This window comes from Psammomys obesus, unplaced genomic scaffold, assembly GCF_907164565.1.
Source record: "Psammomys obesus unplaced genomic scaffold, mPsaObe1.curated_primary_1811, whole genome shotgun sequence".
Classification (NCBI taxonomy): domain Eukaryota; kingdom Metazoa; phylum Chordata; class Mammalia; order Rodentia; family Muridae; genus Psammomys; species Psammomys obesus.
Genome location: NW_026596131.1, coordinates 4,474,900 through 4,502,701, shown reverse-complemented (window position 1 = coordinate 4,502,701; position 27,802 = coordinate 4,474,900). Strand labels below are relative to the sequence as shown.

Here is a 27,802-nt window from a genome sequence, read left to right as displayed (position 1 = left end):
AACTTGGTTGAAACATGCTAGTTATAAATAGCCTATGGATTTCAATTAGGACGTTCATAAATCCTTTCAAGTCAGTTGGATTTTAATTTCTATTCAAAGGAAGTGGCTCTGTCACAAATCTCCTGGTCTTCAGCTATTGTCTAGGAGCTGAGATAGGAGTCCTGGACACAAGTTCTAAGATCTACTTATTAAATATTACTCCCCCCAAACCCCATAAAATAAATAGAAAAATATTCTCATCGTGGAGAAGGATTAGCCAGGCTAAGGAAAAGGCAAATGAGAAAGGAAGAAAAAGAAAGAACACTCCAATATTTTATATGCTAAAATTTGTACAGAGCCATGCCTGCTACAGGAGTATAAGTGGTACAAAGAGAAGTGAAGTGAAGTGAGAATCTCCTTAGAAACTAATCTCAAGAGGTGAGGAGCAGGCTGCATGAGGACCACAAGCATGAGGTCCTGAATTTGGAGCTTTAGCACCTACATAAAAAGCTAGATGCAGTGGGGTGCACTTTTGACCCCAGAGCTAGTACTGGGAGGGACAGAAACAGAAGAACCCATGAAGCTCATTAGCCAGTCCAACCAATCAGTGAGCTTCATGCTCAGGAAGAGGTTCTCCCTCAAAAATAAGATGCAAAGTCACAGAGGAAGACACATTGACATCCAGCCTCCAGCATACATAAATACACATACCCACATGTATACATGTACACATGCACACAAACACACACACACACACAAGTACACCATAACCATCCTCCAAAGAACAAATTTTTAAAAACCATACTTGTTTGTGTAGAAAATAAAACTACAAAAACAAAGGCTTACACTGTTAAAGTTTTGTATAATATTTTAAGCAAAATAAACACGCCTGTAATGGGCATAAATAAAAGAACTCTCACTCTGAAGATAAAAAGTCAATTAATTTAAAAAAAATCTTTAGAAATTATCTTTAAGAGTAAAATAATCTTTATACACAATCAAGAAAGAATTCTTTAAAATTTTAATCTTTAAACTTCAAAACAAACTCCAAATCTAACATTATTCCTTTTTCTGTTTCCTATATGTAAAAAGCTGCTGATTAAAACTTCCATGGAAATTACACCTCATCTATGTATAGCTTACCTGAATATCTACTGATACAATTAATTTTAGAGAGTGTTGTGTGAGTAAATAAGGAAATATATGTTTTTCCTGTAAAATGGTCAAGGCTAAATCTTTTGGACTAGGCACTGAGCCATTTCTTTTTAGCAGGGAAAGAAGAAAGACAGTGTGAAGTCATTCAGCAGAATGACAAGCAAACCAAAGCCAGATCAAAGGAATGAAGAAAAAAGGCAGAAATGTGAAGCTGAAATATTTATTCCCTTCAAAAACATCATCCATGCCTTGTCCCTGGGCACTTGAATATTTCAAAGTAGCTAAAAAATATTCTCACTTATGTTCATCACTATGCACAGATAGATCAAATTTTAAGTAGGCATATTTTCTCCTTATTTATCAAATAGAAATGCAATATTTATTATTTGAGGGAAGTCTTCAGCTTATTAAGGATGATTTATAAGTGATATAAAATGATTTCAGAGAGACAACAGATATTTTCCAGTACTTTCAATGAATGGTATTCCAACAACCTCTAACAATGATAATGTAACCAAATGGTAAACATTTAGAGAGCCTATTATGCCTGTTACAGTTTCGGGAAGTCCACATATGACTTTGTTTAGTTTCTTCTCCTCCTCCTCTTCTTTTTTCCAAGACATGATTTCTCTGTGTTGCCTCGGCTGTCCTGGACCAGGCTGGCTTTGCAGACCAGGCTGGCTTTGCAGACCAGGCTGGCTTCAAACACAGTTATCCACCTGTCTCTGCCTTCCTGAATGCTGGTTTAAAGGCATGCACCTGACTTCATTTGATTTCAATAACTATAAAAAGTTATTATTTTAACATATAAATGGAAACAAAAAATTTATCTTCCAAATTTGACATAGTATATGGCAGAATGATAATCTGAAACCATCTAGTGCTTGTTACTTAATTTCCCATTAACCTATTGAGTAACCATCAAATACCAGGCATAATACTAAACTTTGAGGAAGCATTTCTAAACTAGTCATATCTAGTTACTAGCTTTCAGGGGAAAACATGCACTGAATTAATTAAAAGAATAAACATAAGCTAAAATGGGACTAATTAATTAATTACATTACACTACATTACATTAATTATAATTGTTTAAGTTAACTGAAATGAATAAATACAAATGTAAATAAAGACAAAACTTCATGAATTAGCCCACAAGAAATTGGTAATAAAGTTAACTGAAGGATAAGAAAGATTGAGGGGAAAAAATGTTAGCATTCTACCATACAGAACAATAAGGTGACCAATTGTGGAAGGGAAAATACAGGTTACCTCAAGGAGGAAACAGCAGGCTGGGTGAGGCATGCAGAACAGAAAGCAAGTCTGTAGTGAAGTTAAGAATTACCTTGCCATATCGAAATTCTAAAGATGAGATTGAATGTGTGGTGAAAAGCACAATCATAAGATTAAAGACATGTTACACACCACTAATGAAAATACCAGTGGTGATGGATGTAGCAGTGGAAGAGAAACTAAGGCACAGAAAAGACACATAATCCATGAAAATTATCAGCAACCTAATCTGTCTATATTTAGAATATGTGAAAGAAAGAAAAGAGACAAGAATACACATATTTGAAGAAATAATAGCAAAACACTTTTTTAACTTAGCAAAATTTACAAATCTACAGATTCATGAATGACAAACAAACAATATACAGGAAAATGCAAAATGTTACATAATTAAATTTCCCAAAAGCAGTAATAAAGAAAAGCTGTTAAAGAATAGCCAGAAAAAGGTGATATCGGACTTTCCACAGCAAACGATAAAAGGAGAAGACCATAAGCAATATTTTTCGAATGCTTTTTTAAAAGTACAGCCTGTCAACTTAGAATTCCATAACTGACAAAACCGTCTTTCAAAATCACAGGCAAAGTAAACTTTAAAAATACATAGAGGACTAAAGACTATCATCAGGTGACCTGCATTCCTGGAAACAAAAAAGGGAGTCATCCAGGTTGAAAGGTAATAATACAGATTGAAACATAAGAATATTATCAAGATTTATAATTACATGAGCCAGATTTGAGATTCATTTATATAACTGTCTTTTAAAATAATTCACTTTAAATGAAAATAAGGCAAAGTACCGATAGTATTATAATGTATAAAGGTAAAATGTATAATAATATTAATGCATAGTACAGAAGAAGAGAAGGGCAATAATCCACCATAGGATTCTTATATATATAAATTGGTCTAACATCACATTAACATTAGCTAATATATAAGCTAAGTCATAAATTAACTTCTAAAACAGCAAATAACTGATAGAGAAGATAAAAAACACTATTTAATCATTCCAAAAGTAAATCTATATTTTGCTTTTTTCTTCAATATATTAACTGTGGCCCATATTTGATAATTGCCATATGTAGTGTTTCTTGTTAAAGGACTTTTTAATGAAATAAATGAAAGTATATTTTAATATCCTTCTCTGTCAAAATTATCAGAAATTTTTATTAGCAAAGTTTGAATTAGTGAACATAGGCTACATTTAATCATTACAGAAAAAAACAGCTAGAACAATACAAAATAAATATAAATATCTTCATTTAAAATGATTAATGACACTAAATATAAATGGTCTAAATACCCTAAATAAAAGGCAATGGCTGTCCAAAAATCATTGAAAGGGCATTAATCAACTCTTTAATGCTGCTTAGACAAAAATATTCCAGTAGGTTAAAAGTAAAACTATTTTTTAAAATATTAACATAAAAACCAGGTAGAATGGCTATATTGATAGTATAAAAAGTATATTTCAGAACAAAGAATACTGTCAAAATAAAGATCAACTTCAAAATGTCTGAAGAACTGAATTTACTGATAGAAAACAAAAATTTAAAACCAAAAAACACAAAACTTACAGAGCTACAAAGACAAACACATGCATAATTAGAGCTGTCAATTTAAATATCCTTCAATTATTAATAATTCACAAAAACTAAGATAGAAAAAAAAACAGAAATTTATAAAATTATCAGGAAACCCAACTTTCATGACCTTCATAATCCATTCTGCCACATCACAACAGAATGAATAATGATTTCAAGAGTACACAGAACATTAATCAAGACAAAGTGTATTCTGAAAAAAAAAAAGTCTCAATAAATTTACAAGAATTCAACTCAAAATTACTCTAGGTTCTATTCACAAACCTGGCAAATTCATGAAATGTAAAATAGAAAGATGTTTAATTTTGGAGAAAAAGAAAAGACATAGCCTAATGGTGTTCTTTCTTATATTAAAATATATGAATAATTATAAAACGTTAACAGTTAAATATGAACATGTGTGCTGAATGTTTGCAATTTTCCCACATTCTATAAACTGCCCACACAATAATCACTTTGACTCTTTTTTTATACTTCCTCTAATCTTTTTAAAAATTTTTTCTACACAACTTATTCATTATATATCCCAACTGAAGCGCCTCCTCAGCTTTCCCAGTCCTACCCTCTCTCTCTTTTCTCCTCATCCCCTTCCCCTAAACCACTGAAAGGGGGAGTTCTCCACTATTGCCATCTGCCCATAGCTTGTTAAGTCTCATCAGGACCGCCTGGATCCTCTTCCTCTGTGGCCTGGCAAGGCTACATCATCAGGGGCTAGTGATCAGAGAGCAGTCAAATGAGTTTATGATAGAGGCAGACCCTGCTCTCCCCACTCAGAGATCCACATGGATGCTGAGCTGCCAACTGGCCACATTTGAGCAGAAGGTCTAGATCCTCTCCATGCATGGCCCTCTGTTGGTGCATCGGTCTCTGCAGGACCCTCTGAGCTCAGATCTCTTGAGTCCGGGTAACCCAGAAACAGAAAGACAGGCATGGTATACACTCACTAATAAGCAGATATTAGCTGTATAATATAGGACAGCCATCTACAGACCTAAAGAATCTAAACACTAAGGAGGACTCTAGGAAGGACACTTAAATCTCATTCAGAATGGCAAACAGGATAGGCACCAGAAGCAGTGGAAGAGAGGAAACAGGATGGGAGCCTACTACAAAGGGTCCTCTGAAAGGATCCACACAACAGGAGATCAAAGCAGATGCTGAGACTCAGGGCCAGACTTTGGGCAGAGTGGAGAAAGTTTAAGAGAGGAAAAGAGGGGTGGGATTAGAGGGACATGGAGAGGCACTTTGACTCTTTCAACAAGAAAAGTTCCCTGCTTTTCTTTTTACACAGACTAACAACCCTTAACTGTGGAAGAAATAAGAGGAACTGTGTGTTCAGCTCCTTTCCTCTCTACTCAGGACTGGCCTGTCATCAGTGTCCCTTTTTTCACTTTGCATAATCTCTTGGGGGAATGTGGGCTGCTGAGTACACTTAACCTCATGTGGCGAGGTTTCCTGACCTCCTGTTTTCCCAAGTCAGTTCTAAATGTAACAAGAAAATAGGGTGTTACCTATTAGCCTCTAATCTTTACCAAATGAAAAAATGTTATTAAAGGTTCAGATTTTACACAAGTTTGAAGAGTTCAATACTGCTGGAAAAACAAAACAAAATAAAATACTAACATGTTCCTAATAAGGTAGTAAAACATTAATTTTACTTATCAATGATCTAACTTCAAATTCCTAAGGATGTTGAACATTTATTTAAGTGTTTCTCTGCCATTCGATATTCTTCTATAGAGAATTCTCTGTTTAGCTATGTACCCCATTTCTTTATTGGATTACTTATTTCGCTGCTTTTTAACTTCTTGAGTTCTTTATATATTCTGCATATTAGCCCTCTGTCAGATACAGGGTTAGTGAAGATCATTTCCCAGTCTGTAGGCTATCATTTTGTTCTGATGACAGTGTCCTTTGCTTCAATGTCCTTAGTCATCAGAGAAATGCAAATCAAAACGACCCTGAAATTTCACCTTACACCCATCAGAATGGCTAAGATCAAAAACTCAAGTGACAATAAATGCTGGAGAGGTTGTGGAGAAAGGGGAACCCTTCTCTATTGCTGGTGGGAATGTAACTTGTATAACCACTTTGGAAATCAATCTGGCGCTTTCTCAGACAATTAGGAATAGCGCTTCATCAAGATCCAGCTACATATCACTCCTAGGCATATATCCAAAAGATGCTCAAGTACACAACAAGAACATTTGCTCAATCATGTTTGTAGCAGCTTTATTCATAATAGCCAGAATCTGGAAACAACCCAGATGCCCCTCAACTGAGGAATGGATACAGAAATTGTGGTACATTTACACAATAGAATATTACTCAGTAATTAAAAACAAGGAAATCATGAAATTTGTGGGCAAATGGGATCTAGAAAAGATCATCCTGAGTGAAATATCCCAGAAGCAGAAAGACACACATGGTATATACTCACTTATAAGTGGATATTAGACATATAATATAGGATAAACATACTAAAATCTGTACACCTAAAGAAGCTAAGCAAGAAGGAGGACCCTGGGTAAGATGATCAATCCTCACTCAAAAAGGCAAACAGGATAGAAATCAGAAGAGGGAGAAGACAGGAAACAGGACAGGAGCATACCACAGAGGGCCTCTGAAAGATTCTATCCTGCAAGGTATCAAAGCACATGCTGAGAATCATAGCCAAACTTTGGGCAGCATACAGGGAATCTTATGAAAGAAAGGGAAGATAAAAAAGACCTGGAGGGTACAGGAGCTCCACAAGGAGAGCAAGAGAACCAAGAAATCTGGGCTCAGAGTTCTTTTCTGAGACTGATACTCCAACCTAGGACCATGCATGGAGATAACTTTTAGAACCCCTGAACAGAGGTAGCACATGGCAGCTCAGTCTCGAAGTAGGTACCCTAGTAATGGGAACAGGGACTGTCTCTGACATGAACTCAGTGACTGGCTCTTAGATAACCTCCCCGATGGGGGATCAGCTTTATCAGGACACAGAGGAAGACAAAAGCAGCCAATCCTGATGAGACCTGATAAGCTAGGGTCAGATGGAAGGAGAGGAGGACTTGGATAGTGTCATGGGAGGAGATGAGGGAGGAAAGGTGGGACTGGGAGGGAATGAGGGAGAGGGTTACAGCTGGGATACAAAGTGAATAAACTGTAACTAATATAAAAAATTAAAATTAAAAAGAGAAGAAAAAAATCCCTAAGGAGTGTACAGAATTAAACCATTCTGATACTAATTCAGACTTTGTCAGTAATAATTTATAATAATTTTGATAAGGAAGGACATTAAAGTTCACTCTATTCACTCCAAGAAAAAGTCTCACTTTAAAAAGTAGTACATGTGACAATCACATAATAGAGATAATAGTTAATCTATTTTAAATTTTACTTTAAACTAAATAAACCCAAAACCTCATAGTTACTGAATAAAATGCCTGTGTATTATGAAGATGCAAGTTCTCGAGGATCGATCTCTCTTGACATGGAACAGGACTACATTAGGATCCCTACCTACAGATGCATTTCTTCTAGAATCCCTGCTTCCCTCTGCATCTGCCCAGTTCCCTTTCATCATTAATATAACTACTAAAAACTTCAGTTTGAATATAGTCCATATTGGCTGTTAACTAACAAATTTTCATCATGGTAACGAGGAAAGTAAGCTTTCGTGGCCAATGTGACAAGATTTATGATCTCCTGGCAGAAAGTGCTGAGAACGGCTGTGAGGACCTTCTCAGAAAGGCTCAAATAAGAAAAGAAGACTCAACTTTAATCTGGCAGGGCATCCAGACTAAATAAAAATGGGAAAAGGAGAAAGCAGAACACTAGACTTGCCTTTCTCTGCTACTTGTATCCAGATGTTAGCAAGCAGCCCTCATGTTTATACTCCCCACGATGAACTATGCCCTCAAACCATGAGCCAAAATAACTTCCGTCTCCCTTAAGTTCTTATCTGTTTTGCCACAAAAACAAGAATAATAGCTAACACAGAACTTTTCGGGTTATTAGCTTCTGCATTTGTTTGCTTTAGTCTACCAGTTTTTCAGATTCCAAATTTCCATGGTCAGAGAGGAGGGCTAATGTACATGACACACTAGTTAACAATAGAGAGAGACTTTTGTGTCAAACCCATGCAAAGTTGTAAGTCCCAGTACCTTTATCAAGCATAGAATATGAGCTCAGAGAAGGTAAAATCTGCATTATTTTCTGGATAAGAGCACAGATTTCGATGTAACAGCCGCAGGGATGTAGCTCAGCTCAGTAACAGGCTAGTCATATGATGCTGGTCAGGCTGCTTCATCTCTGAACCTCCATCTCTCCCAGCCACAGTACCACATAACCTCACAGGAGTCTTTTGAAGATAAGCTAAGAGCCTGAGCATTAAAATGATTGTGTTTACTGTAAATACTAAATGAAGTCAGGCTTCACACTATAGCTAATTTTACTCTACCAATCAAGTTTATTTCACCACATTTCACAGTAAAACTGGAACTGTAATTGTAATAAAACTCAAGAAGCTAAATATATAAGCTGCTTTAAAATGACTTTGCTCAATTCCAAAGAAAATATCCAATAAGCCTAAGAGAAATCTCCTGTTACACATTAAACTTGGAGTGTGAATTAGTGTCACAAATATCTCTGTCAGTAAGAAGTTCCCTGACCATCACATTCCATGACACACATTTAAAGCAATGTGTTCTCATGAGAAGAAATGTGCTCTATGATGACATTTCTACAAAGAACCACTTAACAGAAAAGAAATTTCTTTCTCTGCTTGAAGCGAGGTGGCCACATATTGCTCACTTCTGCAAGCTTCACATTGTGCTTCATGGAGGGAGGGTTAAGTCAGCATGCTCACTGGAGCGAAGGAATGTCTACAATAAACTGCAAGCTTTGACTGCTCTGGGTCTAAACTGGTTTCAGATGCTCCAGCAGATGGAAGAAAAGAGAGCAGCTGCGACCTCCTTTACCACCACACTGATCTTCAAGAAAGCTATTTATAAGAAGAAAATTATGCTCAGATTTTGGGAACTTACTAAATTATATGATAAGTTTTGTCAAATGACTTTATCAATACAAAACTGGACAACTATAAACAGCTATTAAGGTATATTCTCATTAATGCCTTTTAGTAATTCAGGTTTAACATCAAACTTAAAACATACTTAATTCTAGTTGCAAAAAAACAAACTATAATATTCACAACAAATTACTCAGAAATAGTAAAATAAAGCCTGTTAAATATTATTTATATATATACATACACACACACGAGAGCTACGACATGCAACATAAATGAGTACACATTACAGACATGATAAAACTTTCATGACGAACTGCAGCATTCTTGACTAAACATGGGCAATCTCCTTAGTAATCATTTCAAACACTACCACCATTTTCGTACTTGATTAGTCATAATGGCGTGAGCTAAGGAACAATTAGCTTTCCGAGTAAAGAACTTGAAATGTTTCTAATTATAATCACATAGCACCCCTTTAAAAAGAAAAGGCAAAAATCAAAGAATCAGACATCAAAAGGCCATTAGGTCTCAATATAGACCATTTCCAGACCTACTTTACTCCACATAAAACCTCCTTTAGGGTGTTTTCATTTTTCACTAAGAACAGAGATATATGGTTCAAATTACTGAAGTTTCTTCAAAGTTCTTTGACATTTGTGTATTCTACAATTAAAATGAATAAATTTTATATCAAGTAATAAAAATTAGAGGATTAAAATTTAACAGTTACCAATTATAAAGAACCTTCATTAAGTTTCATGACCCCAAACTTTAAAAACTATGATTTAGGAAACAATAAGGGAAATTCAATGAGGAAATAAAAGCATTTTTCAATGCTAGATGTACTTAACACTTTTTTATCTATTGTCTATAATGATCTGACAAAAGCTTTCCTCCAGGCAGTCATGTGTGCTTGCCATATTCCTGACCTCTTGCTTGGACATTAACATGTCATCATATTCGTGTGCTTGAAATATTAATTTCTTTTGATGAGACAGCTCTCTCCTCCACTAGCTCATTTCCAGTCCTTCCTTCAAATCTTAGTGTATTGCTAAAACTATGACGGAAACTCAGTCTTTCTGCAGTGTCACTTTGTCCATCCGCCGCTCTGCTAGCATCCTTGAACCACTGTCCACCTGGGAATCAGGACCACCAGTTCTGGGTGCTTTGGTTCTGGCTAGGCTCATCTTTTAGTTCTACACACACACCATGCACTCTCCACGTCTACACAGTAGTGTTCTTAAAACTTCGATGTGAATTATATTATGCACAAAATAACCTGGGACAGGCATGTGGCTCAGTAGTAAAGTGCTTGCCCAGTACACGAGACCCTAGGTTCAATCCTCAAACCTGGAAAAAATATTTTTAAAAACTATGTGGCAGGGACTAGAGAGATGGCTCAGAGGTTAAGAGCACTGGCTGTTCTTCCCAAAGGTCCTGAGTTCAATTCCCAGAAACCACATGGTGGCTCACAACCATCTAAAATGAGATCTGGTGCCTTCTATTGGCCTGCTAACTCACATGCAGGCAGAATGCTGTATAAATAATAAATATATCTTAAAAAAAACTATTCGGACATAAGTAGTGTGTTCAGAATATAACTTTGGACCTTATCAAGAAGAACTCCACTATTCAATACCAGACCAAAAGATAATTTATGAAAATTTGTTAGCAACAAAATTTATTTTCTGAATTTCTATAAGAAACCAGAGCATCTGAGGCCTAACAGCCAACATATACATAAGCAGTTTCCATCACTGGGGGCATTTTCTTAGAATGTCAGATGTGTCACATAATTTGGCCTCTTCAGTGGGAAACTAACTAAGCATTGCTTTCATCATGGCTGACGATTACTATCTCATCTCAACTGCATTTGTAAAATTCAGTTTCTTTTCACTATCATTAATACTATTTGTATAATTTTCAAAAACACAATATGCCAATATTGACATAATGCAACTGAGTAATTGTAATCCACCTAGAAAGGTAAAGTACGTTCTTGTTATTGTCTCTTAGTAATTTAAGCTTGACATCAAACTTAAAACACAATTAATTCTGGCTGCAAGAAAAGCAAACTGTAACATTTCTTAGAAATTTTTAAAGTAAAGCCTGATTAATATATAATAAATATATATTTACATTAATTCTGGGACAGGCATGTGGCTATTCAACTATATAATAAAGAATCTAATATTTCTACTGTAACTTTTGAAGTACAAGGTGGTAATGGTTTGGTTTACTATTCTTACTATGACAGTTACACATGGATAAATATAAATGTAAACTGGACCAGAATGCTTTCATCACTGATAAGCAGAGATGTCTGTTCATCAGGTGTGGCATCAAAAATGAAGGCAATACAATCCAAAGCTGAGAAAGAAGAATAACAGACCAGCTTAACTACTTATGCCAACTTGATAGAAATACTATTTACACAGCTGTACTTCCCTAGTTATAATGCTGTGAGCTTAAACAACACTTCAGTCTATGGTTGTGTTGTTAAATATAAAGAAAAGTATAAAAAGTATCATTGTCAAATGACTGGAAAGTCCAGACATAACTGTCAGTGACATTTTCCTTTTGAGGGCTGTTGTAATAGCTCTATCTACAGTAAAAAGACATAGCTGTGCCAACTGCCCAAGTATCATTTTCAAGACAGCAACAGAAGTCAGGTACCAGAGCAATCAACTTTCCCAATAGTTCCACACCTAAGTAAATGCTCCAAGAATTGATGGTAACTGTCTTTGATAACTGATAGTACCATTATTCACAGTGGTTAAAAGGTACAAATAATCCAAATGTCCATCGGCAGTAAGGGATAAAGGAATGATGGTATATGTACATAATGGAATATTATTCCCCCATCACACAAATAAACCTATGATGCATTCTACAATGTAAATTAAACTTGTAAACATGCTAAGTTAACGAAATCAGACACGAAAGATCACAGAATGCACTACGCCATATCCACATTCATGAAAATCAAGCCACACACAAAGCACATAGGTGGTTGGTAAGGAGAACACTGGAGGGGTAGATGATGTGCAGTAACTTTGTAATGGACCCAGAGCCTTAGTTGTGGCACTAAAAATTAACTACTATATAAAAGTAGTAGATGTACAATCCTGTGCTATACTATATTGCTCAGTTTAACATAATTTATGATATACAAATTTGACATTCATTAGTAAACTGTAAACATTGTAACAGAGTGGTTGGAGAGATGCTCAGTGATGAGAGCACTGATGCTCTTCCACAGGACCTTAGTCTGACTCCCAAACCCACTTGGAGACTCATGACCAGTCCCAGGGGGTCCTCTGAGAGCACCAGATACACATGTGGCACACAGACCAGGCAAAACACCCATACATGGAAAATAAAGAATTAACAACAAAAATCGTAATTGAAAAAAGTACAGCAGGGTTCCAAATTTAAATATCTACAGGAGCCAAACAATGAAAACAAGAAGAATAAGGCAAAGCCTGTGTGCCTTACATTCTGATACTCGGCTAATCTCATTCTTTTAATGCCTAAATTTTGCCTCTTGGTCATTTCGTGACTACTCTCATGGAGTCTTGATTCGGTCATTTTTTTCTTTTCTCAAATTATTTTTGGTGGTTCTTTACACAGTGTTTCAAATCTTGCTGGCTAGTGAGAAGGGGGAAGGGTCTTGCCTTTGCATTTATGTGCATGTGGAGGCCAGAAGTTTGTGGTAATTTCTAAGTCAGGGACTCTAGTCCTTGAACATGGAGCTAATGATTTTGGCTAGGCTGTCTTAGCCAGTGAATGTCGCTTTCCTCTGACCACTGCTGCAGTTCCTGGCTCTTACTAGGGTACTACAAATCTGAACTCAAGTCCTGATGGTTCCACAGCAAGTCAGTGCTCACTGAGTCATCTCCTCAGCCTGAATTACACCCTTCACATTTTGTAGTTTTTCAAATTTAGTTTCATATCTAGCTAGAAACAAAAGTTTATCTAATAACAGTCTAGAAAGAAACTTAGAGATAGTCTACAATACTGGATGAGTAACAATTTCATTATTTCTCATTTTTAAAGATTTGATAATTATTGCTGTTTTCCCTTTTAACCTAACTCATAATTTAATTAATTAATTAATTTTTTATAAATTACAGTTTATTCACTTTGTATCCCAACTGTAGCCGCCTCCTTCATCCCCTCCCAATCCCACCCTCCCTCTCTCATCTCCTCCCATACCCCTCCCCAAGTCCACTGATAGGGGAGGTCCTCCTCTCCTTCCCTCTGATCCTAGCCTATCAGGTCTCATCAGGAACTGGCTGCACTGTCCTGCATGTGGCCTGGTAAGGTTGCTCCCCCATCAGAGGGAGGTGATCAAAGAGCCAGCCACTGAGTTCATGCTAGAGACAGCCCCTGTTCCCATTACTAGGAAACCCACTTGGACAATGAGTTGCCATGGGCTACATCTGTACAGGGGTTCTAGGTTAGCTCTATGAATGGTCCCTGGTTGGAATATCAGTCTCAGAAAAGACCCCTTTGCCCAGATTTTTTGATTCTGTTACTCTCCTTGTCGAGCTCCTGTCCCCTCCAGGTCTTTCTTTCACAAGATTCCCTGCACTCAGCCCAAAGTTTGGCTATGATTCTCAGCATGTGCTTTGATACCTTGCTGGGTAGTCTTTCAAAGGCCCTCGGTGGGAGGCTTCTGTCCCTATTCCCTGTTTTCTTCCTCTTTCGATGTCCAATCTGTTTTCTTAGCTTCTTTAGGTGTACAGATTTTAGTATGTTTATCCTATATTATATCTACTTATAAGTAGATATATCTTATATAAGTAGATATATTACATATATATTACATATATCTACTTATATAATATATATAATATAATATATCTACTTATAAGTCTAATATCCACTTATAAGTGAGTGTATACCATGTGTATCTTTCTGCTTCTGGGATACTTCACTCAGGATGATCTTAATCTAACTTGTTTTAAAGTCAATTTTTAAGTTTTCAAACATGAGGGTTAAAAATGAACCCATTAACCATTTGTTACTTTTGTGTAGTTGTTTATTGAACAACAACAAAAAAATTTGATCTTATGACAATGATTCTTTGAAGGTGTCTGTGACTTTCTTTATGACCTTGCCTTTAACTATACGGCCAGGTCTACATGAGTCCCGGAGAGATGACAGCTCAATACTCATAGACCTTGCTTCAAAAGCTCTAGAAATAATTTTTTGTGGTTCTCCAATACAATGATGCTGTTAGCTAATTCAACATGGTATAGGCTAAATCTATGTGTTCAGAATAAAGTAAGCTCAGGTGCAAAAATTTTCTCTATCTGCTGAAAAGCTTGAATGGGTGAGAAACTACTATAACACACAATAAAATAAAACTATAGAAGCAGCAAGAGAAGATCAGCACACAGATGAAAACAACATAGTAAAGGCATGATCCTACAAGTTCTATACAAAGTGAAATCCAAAACAGTTTTACAAACAGAAAACTTAAATCAAATATTCTACTAATAAGTGCCATAAGCTAAATGAAGCCAATGGTGTCAAAGGACAGTTATTACGCCATTGCCTACTGAAGTGTATTAGAAAATAATCTAGAGAAAGATGAGAAGATGACAAACATGCAGAGAATACTGACTGGAAAGAAGAAAATGGGAGAATGGTTTGAATCATGAAACCCAAGAAGAATAAGGCCATAACAAAAAAGGCCAAGAGAGAGAAATGAAATCTATATTGAAGCCTCTGGAAAGTCAGGAAGGATAGCTTTGGTGGTGATATGAAGAAGGAAGGCAGACTAGATGGGGCAGAGGAGTGAAAACTTATGTGGAAGAAAATGAGTAAAATAATACTTTAAGGAAAATTGACTTTAAAAACAAAGGAGAGGAGATCTAGAGTGAAGAAGGTGAAGTAGTGTTGAGAACAGAGTTCTAAGATGGAGAATTATACATATTAATATTATGCATATAACATTTGCATATTGGCATATGCAAATATGCATATGTTAAGAAGATAAACATGGCTGAAAGACTCAGAGAGCATCTTACATTACAATTCAAAATAGAGAAAGATGTAATAATTATAATAGGAAGCAATTAATAGGTGGAAAGGCTGGTACATAAAAAACTTCAATTAAGGAAACACAGAAGCCGAGGGTTTAAGAGAAGAACCTTAATGAAATCAGAAACAATATTTTGGCATGGTTCCAAGAGAATGGAACAGGAACCAATTTCATGTGTAATTAGAGACAGAGGATCAGAGAGGTGGAGGAGGACCAACTACTGCTCTAATATAACAACGACTTCTTCAGCATATACCATACACCCGTGAACAAATAATGCCAAGAACAATTTTTTAAAGAGATAAAAGCTCAGAAGGAGTTGTCTGCAGTCTATTATATTAATAAAGCATATATCCAATAGTGTAAAAAAAATCAAAGAACCCTTGTGGCAACAGAGATATGATGATTTTCCTGCAGTAAAAAAAAAAAAGTCATTTGGGAGATGGTGATTCAGCCTTTGATTCACTTATTAATTTTGCAGAAAGCTAACCATGCAGCCCTGCTCAGGAGGTCACCCAGCTCCACACGCTTCCTGATATCCTCTTGAAAAAGAAGCAAAAGACCACAAAGCAAGCTGAGATCAAGGACTTCTTTATTTTAAGAAATCAAGTTTCAAAGTCATGAAGAGGTCAGTGTGCAACGAGATTTTAGTGCCATAAACTAATCTATAATTGAATCTACACTGAACCACAATAATTGATTCCAAAAGTGCTGACTTAACATGAACTTAACTGTGCAATTATAAAGAGCATGGGAATATACATATCACATTTCAAAAATCTAGCCAAAAATTCTACACAAAAATAAGTTCTAGCTACACATAAAAAAAGATGACATCTGCTTAGCATCTCACAAATTGTCTCCCCAAGTGATCACTGAAATACCTAGAAGGAGAAATAAAAGGAAACACACTGATAACAGTAAATCGAATCACATCAGAAAGCTGATGAAAAGCTTCAGTAAAGAAATCTCCAGTAGGTACAGCAGCTAGAAACAGACTGAGAAAACTGCCCATGTGTACTGCTGGATCAGAAAGCACATGAAATTAGAATTCGAGCTAGAAAGATATATGTCTCTCAATAAAAAGATTCTGCATCTAAAAATATTAAGGTATTTGGTAGCTGGGATTCTACTATGATGATGTTGCAGAAAACATCTGGATTAGGGTAAAGGCTGAGTGATGCTGGTGTGCTATCTACAGAGTGCTGCAAACTTTACAACTAAATGAATAAAGATGGATACAAAAACCAGGAAAGAATGAGAGCTGATGATACACTGAGAACTATAGAGTCACATTCATTCAGAAAAACCGAAACTCACACCACAGGTTATTAAAAGGTACATCATGAGTAAAAGGATCTGCAGGCGATTTTTCTAGAAACTTAGAATTTCCTGGCGACTGAATGTTGTTATCCAGTTGCTGATCTTTGGAAGAGCACAGACATTAAACAAGTCCACATGAAGCACAGGCAGGACAATGCACTCCCAGAACGTAGAGCACAGAGCCCAGGAAGGTGCAAAAACTGTAGGAGCTCTCTAAGTGTGCACCAAATAAAACATTAAAACCAGATGAGGTCTACCTTATTCAAGATGAAGTAATGAAGGATAAAATAAAAACTGAAGCCTAAAAGCTACTGCAGAACTTGAGAGAGGGAACATTCGGGATACACTCAAGAAAAATCTACCAGCAAAATCACTTAATGAATTATCCAAAAGATAATTGGCACCTGAGTGAAAAAAGACAGTCTGTATGAAATAAGCATGGTCTTAAAATTAACTGAGAGGAAAATAAGAACAGAAGAAGTTTTTATTTTTTCTATTTTTATTTTAATTTTTATTAATTACACTTTATTCACCTTGTATCCCCCCCATGGGCCCCTCCCTCTTCCCCTCGAAATCCCACCCTCCTTCCCTCTTATCCACGCATGCCCCCCCCAAGTCCATTGATAGGGGAGGTCTTCCTTTCCTTCTGATCCTAGTCTATCAGGTCTCATCAGGAGTAGCTGCACTGTCTTCCTCTGTAGCCTGGTAAGGTTGCTCCCCCTCAGGGGGAGGTTATCAAAGAGAAGGCCAAGTTCATGTCAGAGACAGTCCCTGTTCCCATTACTATGGAACCCACTTGAACACTGAACTGCCATGGGCTACATCTGTGCAGGCTTTCTAGTTTATCTCCATCAGTGGTCCTTGGTTGGACTGATGTCTCAGAAAGAAGTTTTGAAAAGGAAGGGATTAGTACAGTGAAAAGAAAATTTAAAAACAAAAATACAGAACAAAATAAACTATGTTCATACCAGCTTTATTCATAATAGCTAGAAGCTGGAAACAACCTAGATATCCCTCAACTGAAGAATGGATACAGAAATTATTGAACATTTACACAATGGTATACTACTCAGCAATTAAAAACAAACAAATCACGAAATTTGGAAGCAAATGGTAGGAACTAGAAAAGATCATCCTGAGTGAGGTATCCCAGAAGCAGAAAGACACATATGGCATATACTCACTTATAAGTGGATACTAGCCATATAATATAGGATAAACATACTAAAATTTATAGTCCTAAAGAAGCTAAACAAGGAGGACTCTAGGAAAGAGGCTGAAACCTTATTCAGAAGGGCAAACAGCATAGACATTGGAAGTAGGAAAAGACAGGGAACAGGACAGTAACCTTCCACAGGGGGCCTCTGAAAGAATATACCCATCAGGGTATCGAAGCAGATGCTGAGACTCAGCCAAAGTGTGGGCAGAGTGCAGGGAATCTCATGGAAGAAGGGGGAAATAGAAAGACCTGAAGGGGACAAGAGCTCCACAAGAAGAGCAACAGATCCAAAACTCTGGGCACAGGGGATCCTGCTGAGACTGATGAATCAACCAAGGACCAAGCATGGAAAGAACCAGACCCCCTGCTCAGATGTAGCCAGCTCAGTCTCCATGTGGGTTCCTAGTAAGGGGAAATATCTAAAGTAAAATTCAAAAACAAAAGACTCATGTAGAAGGTAAGGCTCTCACTCCACAGGTGCTCAGGTTTAACATATTTCATTAATTGTAAAGAAATAACGGGAGCTAGGCTACTTAGTGCAATCATAATAGTTTCGATTGTACTATTAATATGTGCATTAACAGTTTCTTAGTGGATACTGTAAATATCCTCAAGCACCCAGGACAGTCTGCTTAAATATAACCTCCTGTTAGAACGGCATAAAAAACATTTTCCTTTGGATTAGTCTAGAACTTGAATGGCAGTAACTCAATTATATAAAAATCCATCGGTGAGAAACTGTTCTCATTATAGTTAAATTGAATCCCACATGACTTCAGACCTGCCATGTATTTTCTTCTTACTTCCAACTCATATATGTTAAAAAGTAACATTATAGTTAGATATGAAAATATGACATTTTGATTGAATAATACCTTATACATTATATCTGTTACTAATATTGGTAATAATGGTACTAGAAAATAGCTGGGAGATGGCTCAGTGGGTAAAGCACTTATACATGAGCGTAAGACTTGAGTTTGACTCTTCAGCACCCACATAAATGACAGACAGATGTCCACAGTAGCCTGTAATTCCAACCCCAGAATGCAGAGACAAGGGATCCCCAGAACAAGCTGTCTAGCTAGAGCAGCCATAAGGGAATGTTCCAGGTCCTGCCTCAGTGAATAAGATAGTGATCAAGGAAGACTCTTGACATGGCCTCCACATGTGTACATATACCAGCACACACACACTCACACACACGAACCCCCATACTAGAACATGAAGACACACCCAGATGCATACTCTACACACAAAAATATATAAGAGGTAAATAATAGGAAAATATGTACTGCTATTATTACATATTTCTAATTAGTCATTAAGTGTTTCAATCAGTTAAAAGCAGCATGACATCTCTGTCAATTATCATAACTGATAGACCACGTTCGCACTGTGGTGGGATAGTATTTATTTTACTTCTCAAAGAAAACTTTTAGGAAGTAAAGTTTGTTATCAAATCAGAATGGAATTCCTTTAGAGGTGTGATGGTTAGTGTTAACTGTCAACCTGACAAAGTTTGGAGTTACCTAGGAGATAGGTCTCCACACATGGTTGTGAGGGATTTTCTTAATTGGGGTAATTAAGTTAGGAAGGCCCCCTCTGTGGGTGGCACCATTTCACATGTTGGTCCCTGACCAGATGAACAGTAGAGAGGAACCTGGACAGCAAGCACGCCCTAACTCCTTGCTCTCTGCTCTTCACTACGGATGTTCATATGATTATCCACTTCAATCCTGCTGCCCTACCTCCACTGCAGTGATGGACCATGGCCTGGAACTATGAGCCTAATAAGCCCTTTTGTTTCTCGGTTAAGATGCTTTTAACATCTGTTAAGATGATTCTCTGTTAAGATGCTTTTTCATAGCAACTATAAAAGAAACTAAGTCACAAGGTGACCTTATAAACATTTTCACATACACCTAAAGCACAGTGACTAGTACTTCCTTGCACTACTGATCAACCTTACAAACAAAATGAACAACCCATGGTTCATCATGCTGGCAATATTTAAAACTAAACTTAGAATTACACCATTATTTTCACTGTACTTCAAAATTCTAATACCACACTGATTTAGTAGCTCTCCCTTTCTATTAAATTGAAAACTTCAAGCTCTCCTAGGTAAACTGAAAGGCTATCTACTCTTAATGCAGCTAAATCCATTTTTTTTCAGTAGGCAATGCTCCATTTAAAAGGGGGTTGGGTAGGGATGGGAAAAGAAGAGATCAGGTGGAAGTGGGGTATAGGGAGAGTACTGGGATAGACAACCAAAACTGAGGAGCATTTGGGGAGACAAGGTTAGAAATCCTATGCAATGGAAACTCCCTGGCATGTGCAAGGGTGACCTTGGTAAAGAATCACAGTAAAGGAGGATCTTCTGTAATCAGGCAAGGCTTCCAGGGGACGGCCTGGGACACCAACCCAGCCACAAAAATTTTTGACCTACAATTTGCACTGCCTGCAAGATGTGCTGGGGTAAAGGTGACATAGAACTTGTGGGAATGGCCAAACAATGATTGTTCCAACTTGAAAGCCAGCCACTGAGCGGGAGCTCACACATGGCACTGCAGAGATGGCCAGGACCCAGAAGCTGGATAGCCCAGTGACCTAGAATAGAACCAAAATGACTGGCAAAAAAAAGTCAATGAAATGATTTCTAATGATATTCTCCTATACTCATAAACTAGAGTCTAGCATAGTCTAGCATAATCATCTTCAGAAAGGCTTCATCCAGCAACTGATAGGAGCAGATGCAAAGACCCACAGGCAAACATTAGGAGGAATAGGAAGGAAAGACTGCAGGAGGCAAAAGGGTCAAGTGCCCCATACGTATATAGCCCACAGAATCAACTAACTAGGGCTCAAAAGGGTTCATGGGGACTGAAGTAACAATCAGGGAGCCTGCACGAGCCTGACCAACGTCCTCTGCATATATGTTATAATTGTGTAGCTTGGTTTTCCTGTGGGATTCCTAACAGTGGGAACAGTGGCTCTCTCTGACTCGTTTGCCTGTGCTTGGGACCCTTTTCCTCCCACTGGGTTGCCTCGTCCAGCCTTGATATGAGGTATATGCCTAGTTTTGTTGTAACTTGTTATGCTGTGCTTGGTTGATATCCCTGGAAGGCCTGCTTTATGAAGGAAAAGGGAGGAGGAGTGCACCTAGGAGGCGAGGACAGAGGGGAAACTGCAGTCAGGATGATAGAATGTATAAGATAAAAATAATATATGAAAGAAGAAAAATAGAAATAAGTTTTATAAAAAGTCCATTGAAATAAAGCTCTTTTTTGAATAGCTACACAATTATTTAGTATTCTGTTAAGATTTGTTCCTAATAAACACAGGGGCAGAAACATTGTCATTATAACTTTGCAGTTTTAATATTTTAAGCCCTTCCTTTTTGAAGATTAATCCCTGTTGCATACTAATATTATAAATGTTGATTCAAAACAGCTAACAAGCAACCAGAGATAAAGGAGATTTAAAACAGCTTTACAGAAAAGCTTTTCCAATCATGTTTTAAAATATAACTTATTTTGAAAATAACTATAGGGGTAAATAATCTGTTTTCCCACTCTCTAGGAGATTATGAATACTGTATGTGTATGTCTACGTTAAGTAACAGTACAAACAAAACCAATATCATGTAATTCCCAGCTTTAAACAAAATGGAAAGAGTAGGCAAAGAAGGTTGTCAACTGATTTCTTCATACACATACAACTTCAGGAATGGCCTTCAATGAGACGGTAAACAGTTGAATACTACTAGCATTGACAATAGGCTTCAAATGGTTCAAATAGAAGTGTAATTCCAGAACACTCTGAACGGAATTTCTTTATAACCCCATTTAGACACTGTCCTACTAACTCTATGTGTAACTGAAATTTTATCTGAAAGGGCAGTTAAAATATGAAAATATAAATAGACACTTTCAAGAAAGCTACAAATACAGAAACCTTGATTTGAGAGAATAGTTTTGTATATGTGTGTTTATGTGTTTGTATGTGAATTTAGTTAAATACGCCACAAGAATATCTCACATTGCTTCTTTAAATGAAACAATTGTTCACTTATAATCAATGCTTTGTTTATAAGTGAACAATATTAATCAATGCTTTGTTAATATGCAGATACATGACTTAGAGCACTTGAACCAATGAGAAGAAATGCCTTCTTTAACTCCTCCCCAGGCTCCACTCACTTCAGTTGACCTTCTGCAGACCCCACCACTGAACAATCAAATTCTGCCAGACCTATATGGAGGGCTATTCTTCTACACTTGTCTTTCCTGACTCTATAGTAAAAGCTTGATGGAGGACTAGGTCCAATAAAAATGCATGTTTATACATAATTTTATGCTGTCCACATTATGATACTTCTCTTGAGACCATGACTTTAATCTTATTTTAAGTTATGTTTAAATAGGACCATGCAAAATGGGCTATTTTGTGCTATGCTTCTTTGATCCACATTTAGATTTGTGAGATAAATAAATTGCTACTTTATATTACTAGCACTATCAGAAAATCACACAACTTGTCTATGCAGTGTTAGCATAAAATATATTTCATATGTGATTTTCATAAATGCACAGAAGTTAAAATAGCATAAACTTGTGTCATGTCACCTTTTGAATTTTACTGCAAGAGAGAAGTCAGAAAAAATAATCAATCAAAAAGGTTTTAAGCACCTCATTAAATATTTCAATTTCTACACTACTTCAGACCATGTCTTATTACTTTTATAGTACCCACAATTTAACTTCAAATTTGATAAACACAGGAAAACTGAAGAAGAAATAAAGTAAATATACCATTTATATGTGATAGATTTTTATTTACCTATGTATTTATCTAGCTATTCTTGATATGAGAATCTAGCCCAAGTTCTTTGCTATGCTGACAAAGTTTAACTGTTCCAAAAAACGAAACAATAATATTGCAGTGTTAGTCCTTTGAATAGTAAGACTAAATTGTTCTGTTTTATGCAGTCATTTTCTAGTTGTTAGTCCACTTCCCACATTCTTTACTTACCATTGAAAATAAAAACCATATATAGTTCATGACATTGCAGTTATAGCTTCAAATAACTTTTAGTTACATGAAGGTATTATAATTACTTTCTGCAATAAAAATGAAACAGGAAAGACAAGTGATCAAACCAGATAGAGAATGAAAACACAGAATGGTAGTAGTCAGCAGCATTAGATTAGTGCTAGCTCCTAAAACCAGTATCGGGTAAGTAAGCTCTCCAGAGTAAACATTCAGAGGGAAATATTGACTCTTTGGTGGTTAATCTTCATTATCACTATCACTGCACAGAGAATCTCCTAGAAAACTGTTAAGAGTTCTTGTGGGCACAGATGTAAGGACAGACTAGGGGAGACACTCTGAATTTCCCTACTAACATCTTAATCATTATATACCATCCTAACTAACAGTAATACATTTACATTGTTACAAAATTCTAGGGTGGAATTCTGTGAAAAAAAATCAAAAAGATCTGAGATACGGGGGTTAAGACACAAAAGGAGCATATCTGAAAGATGAGGCAGAGATGGGAGACAAGCATTCTGAGAAAGAGCTCCCAAATGGAAAGGAAATGAGACCAGTCATCGTAGGCAGGATCTCCTGACCGGACAAGACCCAGGAGTGTTTCCCATGTCCCCACTCTCCGTGAAATAAGGTAAAGAGCTCCCCCTCTCTGACAGGCCTGCTACTAACAATGCAGCTTTCTGACTATCTCTTATTATTTTTCAATTCTTTGACTTATTCTATATTTGTTATATACTCAAATATGAACATGCATACACATAGTTTTTCCTTCTGTTTTAGCTGCACATAAGAAAAAGCCCTTATTAAATGAAATGAAGAAAGAATAACTGCATGAGGCCATAACACCATGGTCTAAACACAAGATTATTTTATCTTTATGCATATTTAATAGAGAAAAAAAGCTTGTGAGAAGTCAAGGCAAGTTTTTACATCATAGGGCTGCAAAATGAAATCATACATAGGCCAACTAAATAGCACAGTTCTTAGATCAAAAGCAGTTAACAGTCACTCCTTGGAATATTTTCCATTTGGAAAATAGCCAGCTTCTGCTATTTACTCTCAAGTTCCAACTTCACAATAACTTCCTCTGTTATTTTCCATCTTGATTATTGCTGCTCTGCTGGGTGCTAAGACCATCAGCCTATTGTTCAAAATGAAGACATGAGGGGATGGGAGGAATGATTCTACCAGGGAATTTTACTTAAAAGTCTAAAATTCTTTCTTTTAACTCCAAATAAAATGTGTTATTTTGGTTCGGTCCTTTCAAGCCCTTGATTAGTGTTAGTATTGTCATGAATCAAGATGACAATTTAATGTTTAAGGAGTATAATTGCTTGCCTTTTGATCCCCCTTTATGGCATCTGGTTCATAGTTGATGTGAACAAATAAGCAACAAGTTCTTATGTAGATAAAAACATTACTTCTTATGATGTCACAGTACATAAATTATTCTAAGATGTTCACTTAGCAAGTAAGCCAATGCATTTTACTAACAGACAAAGCAAGGGGGAAGATCTGGGCTGCAGTCTTCCAGGGAAAATCTGATATGAATGTTTCTTGGGAAGTACCCTTTGGGGCAGTTCCGTAATGACACTGGTTTGGAGACTCAGGAGAGAAAAACAAATTAGTCAGGCACACTGACCTCGAGGAAGCCCTCTTTTGAATCCCTTGGATCAGGTGCCACGCTGACCTTCCTCTGGGTGAATCCCATCTGCTCTGTACTGCAACTGCCAAATCTCCTAAATAACCTACCAAATGGTTTTATGATCCTCTGACATAAAACCTGACACACAATAAGAAGTGGGTATTTACTGAGTAAATCAGTATGTTCCAACTAAAATGTTCACAGTAAAAAACAAAAAGTTAAACAGTCCTCTCAACGTATGTAAATGGATGGAAAAAGAGAAGCTCAAATGCCAGGTATCTTCACATATCAGGTCAGGAGATAAAATTCTTCTAAACAATGCTTAGATAGTAATCCATTTGTGACCATAACAATTAAAACACTTTACTAACCAACAAAATCTGCACAGTGATTTCTAAGTCTCATTTTGTAAAAATGTGTTTCTACTTAAGAGGCAGAAGGCATCTGAGACCACTAAGTTCTATTTTCTCTCATTCCTATCACTTAAAAACAGCTGAACTGGTTCTGTTTAAAAAAGAAATCAAGCGGTAGAAACATCTGAGAACTGAGATCCAATGGGAAAGCACTGTGAAGCAACACTCTGCAAGCTGCTGTGAAACATGACACTCAGTCTAGTTAACTGGGCTCTCTGTGCAGTATGAGCAACTTGTCTGTGTTTTTAATTTTACTTTTATGTTATATGCATAGGCCTACAGATGCCAGAACGGGACTTGGGATCCTCTGGCACTGAAGTTACAGAAAATTGTTAGCCATTAAGTGGGTGCTGAGACCAGAACCTAGGTCCTATGAAGGAGAAGCTAGTATTCTTCCCCACTGAGCCAGCTCTCCAGCCCCAACCAAGAGCAACTGTTAAAACATTAAATATTTTGTGATTATTTTTTCTTTTTTAACTCACTTTAAAGCTTCCTCAAATTTATGGATCTTCCTCTGAGTGTCTTCTTTCTCTTTATTAAGTTCACTCTGTAATTCCTGCACCTGCCATGAGAGAGTACATTAAACTTACCGGACAATAAGTATACTCAGAAATACAAAAAAAACAACAATCTCAAATCCATTGTGATATGAATTCTGATTTAGTATTTCATGACAGAAATCTGTTTATCTGCAGAATAATTTCAACGTTATACTCCCAATGTAACTTTCCAATTAATGAATTGGCACGCATCAACTTCAAAAAGCACCAATCACGTTATTTTTTAATTATATTATTGACAGGGAAATAAATTTCATATTACTGAGAAGACTAGAATAAACAGTGTGTCTGCATTAACCAGATATAGAAGGGCTATTATGAAATATTCCATTGCTAAGCATGATTCGTGCACCCACTGACCACATGTGGAACAAAATGCTGCCATGACTGCCTCCATCCAGCGCGTGGCAACCTTTGTGTAGGTGGGAGGACAGCACCAATCACAGAGGCTAAAGGAAAATTCTCTTCACACACTCAAAAACACACCCCACACTCTAAAGCCACGTCACACGCTGCTTCAGAACTAGCCAAAAGTAGATATTTTTATCAGTTTCAATGGGGACATATTTAACGCAAATCCCACATTCTCTATTTTTTTTTTTATAATTATCTTGATTTTTTCCTTTTGTGTTAGGCAACTAAATTAGTAAAGTCAACTATATTCTTAGAAACTCAAAGCAGTGCGGCTAGAGAGGTAATTTTCCACGATAATATCATAAAACCTCTATTAGTTTCTATGATGGAAACCACTAAACTAAGACAGAACTGAGAAGCAAATAAGACAATGAGTTCTGAGGTGATGAGTGACCAGGAAAATTAAAAGACACTTTTTTGGTGCCACTTTGGGGTACAGTAATGATCAATTCAAAAAATCCCATAAGTATAATTTTTCTTATAATGAGAAGGATCACTCACCTTGAGAATCTTTACCACTAATAGTACTTACTTTATGGTATATAGGAAAAAGAAAAGTCTGCTGACAGTTTACACTCAGACTTCAACTGTTGTCTCGCTGCTTATAGATCACTGACATGTTACTATGCTTGGCACACAGCAAGCATTTTACATTGGAATAAAAACAAGCTTTGCACATTAAATACTGTGTGCAGTGGGGAACTCCAGATAAAATTAAAGGGTACCTTTAAATGGTCACATCCCTACTTCTTCACAAGTTATTTAGCATGCTGGATCTCAGTCCCCTCTACAAACAGGGATCAACACTAACCATATCAAAATATCCTGGTAAAAGTGGATTACTTCAGGCAATTCACTCTTGTGAATACTCGCACATAAGAAATTCTCAATGTGAAAATTACATCGAAAGTGTCAGACTGAACACCATAAAGTATTTCTTGAGCACTTCGGGTCACTATGAACAACAGTCACAATGTGCACAGTAAGAAGCTGCTTGCCCTTCCATAAAGCAGCCCCGGGTTGTGAAGTGTTCTGAGTTCTTGTGTGCTCTCCATTGCTCACTACACAACCTTCTTTTTCATTTGTCTGTTTGTTTAGTGTAATTTCTTTGCAGCCTGATCCAGCCCCCTCCCTCCCTCAAGCTCTCCTCTCCCTATGCCCTCTCTCCTTTTCTCAGGGAAGGGGAGGCTCTCAAGGGGTATCAACCCACCCTGGCACCTCCTGTCGTGGCAGGACCTCTCCCACTGGAGGACAAGGCAGCCCAGCTATGGGAAAGAGATGAAGTGACAGCAACAGAGTCGGAGACAGCTCCTTCTATTGTTCTCACCACGCAATCTTAACCTATTTCAAATCCCAGCTTTCACTTCTTAATGATTGTTAGCGTGTGACACACGCACCGAGATAAAATGATTAAGACGCTCAGCTCCATGTCTGAAGGGAGAGGGAGCTATCAGGGTGGGGAAGAAGGGCTCTTCTCGAGTCAAGAACACATGCATGTGTGCACATGCTTCCAGGCTGCTTCTCAATTACATTACTAGCTCAGCGCCCAGCATCCCTGACCCACACTAGAGCAGTCATTTAGGGGTATTCTGGGCTTGTTTCCTCTTGACAGAATATTTTAGTAGAGCACGCTTGAGATCCTTTTTTAATTATAGGTTTATTTGATCCATATTTTGGCTATTTGCAGGCAATATATAATTAAATACCATACAAATAATCAATGAATATTGACTTTGATGGAAGACTACAACTTAATATTTGTATTGAAATATTATATATATTATTTTTACATAAAAGAAAACTAAGAAATAACATAAAGATGATGCTACTGCCCAATATCTATTTGTATTTATTTCTATTTCATTTTCATTTCTATTCTTTTTTTTCCTATTCTTTTTTTTACACAGGGTCTTGCCATGTTGCCGAAAGGTAATGTAGAGTAAGATTCAATGTGATTTAATTCAAATCTTTCTTCAATATATAGTTAATACTGAACTAAAGTATTGATGGTAGTTAAGACACCCAGGTTACTCTCAAACATGTGAGTTTATTCTAAGTAGTTG

General features: G+C 36.8%; 1 protein-coding gene across 1 annotated transcript in view; it reads right to left on the bottom strand.

Annotated features, from left to right (window-relative positions):
• Cep112 (centrosomal protein 112) overlaps positions 1 to 27,802 on the bottom strand; it is a 382,050-nt gene that overhangs the window by 273,445 nt on the left and 80,803 nt on the right. The window contains 1 exon segment of the mRNA XM_055592186.1: positions 25,248 to 25,327. Coding sequence (XP_055448161.1) covers positions 25,248 to 25,327 — 80 coding nt within the window.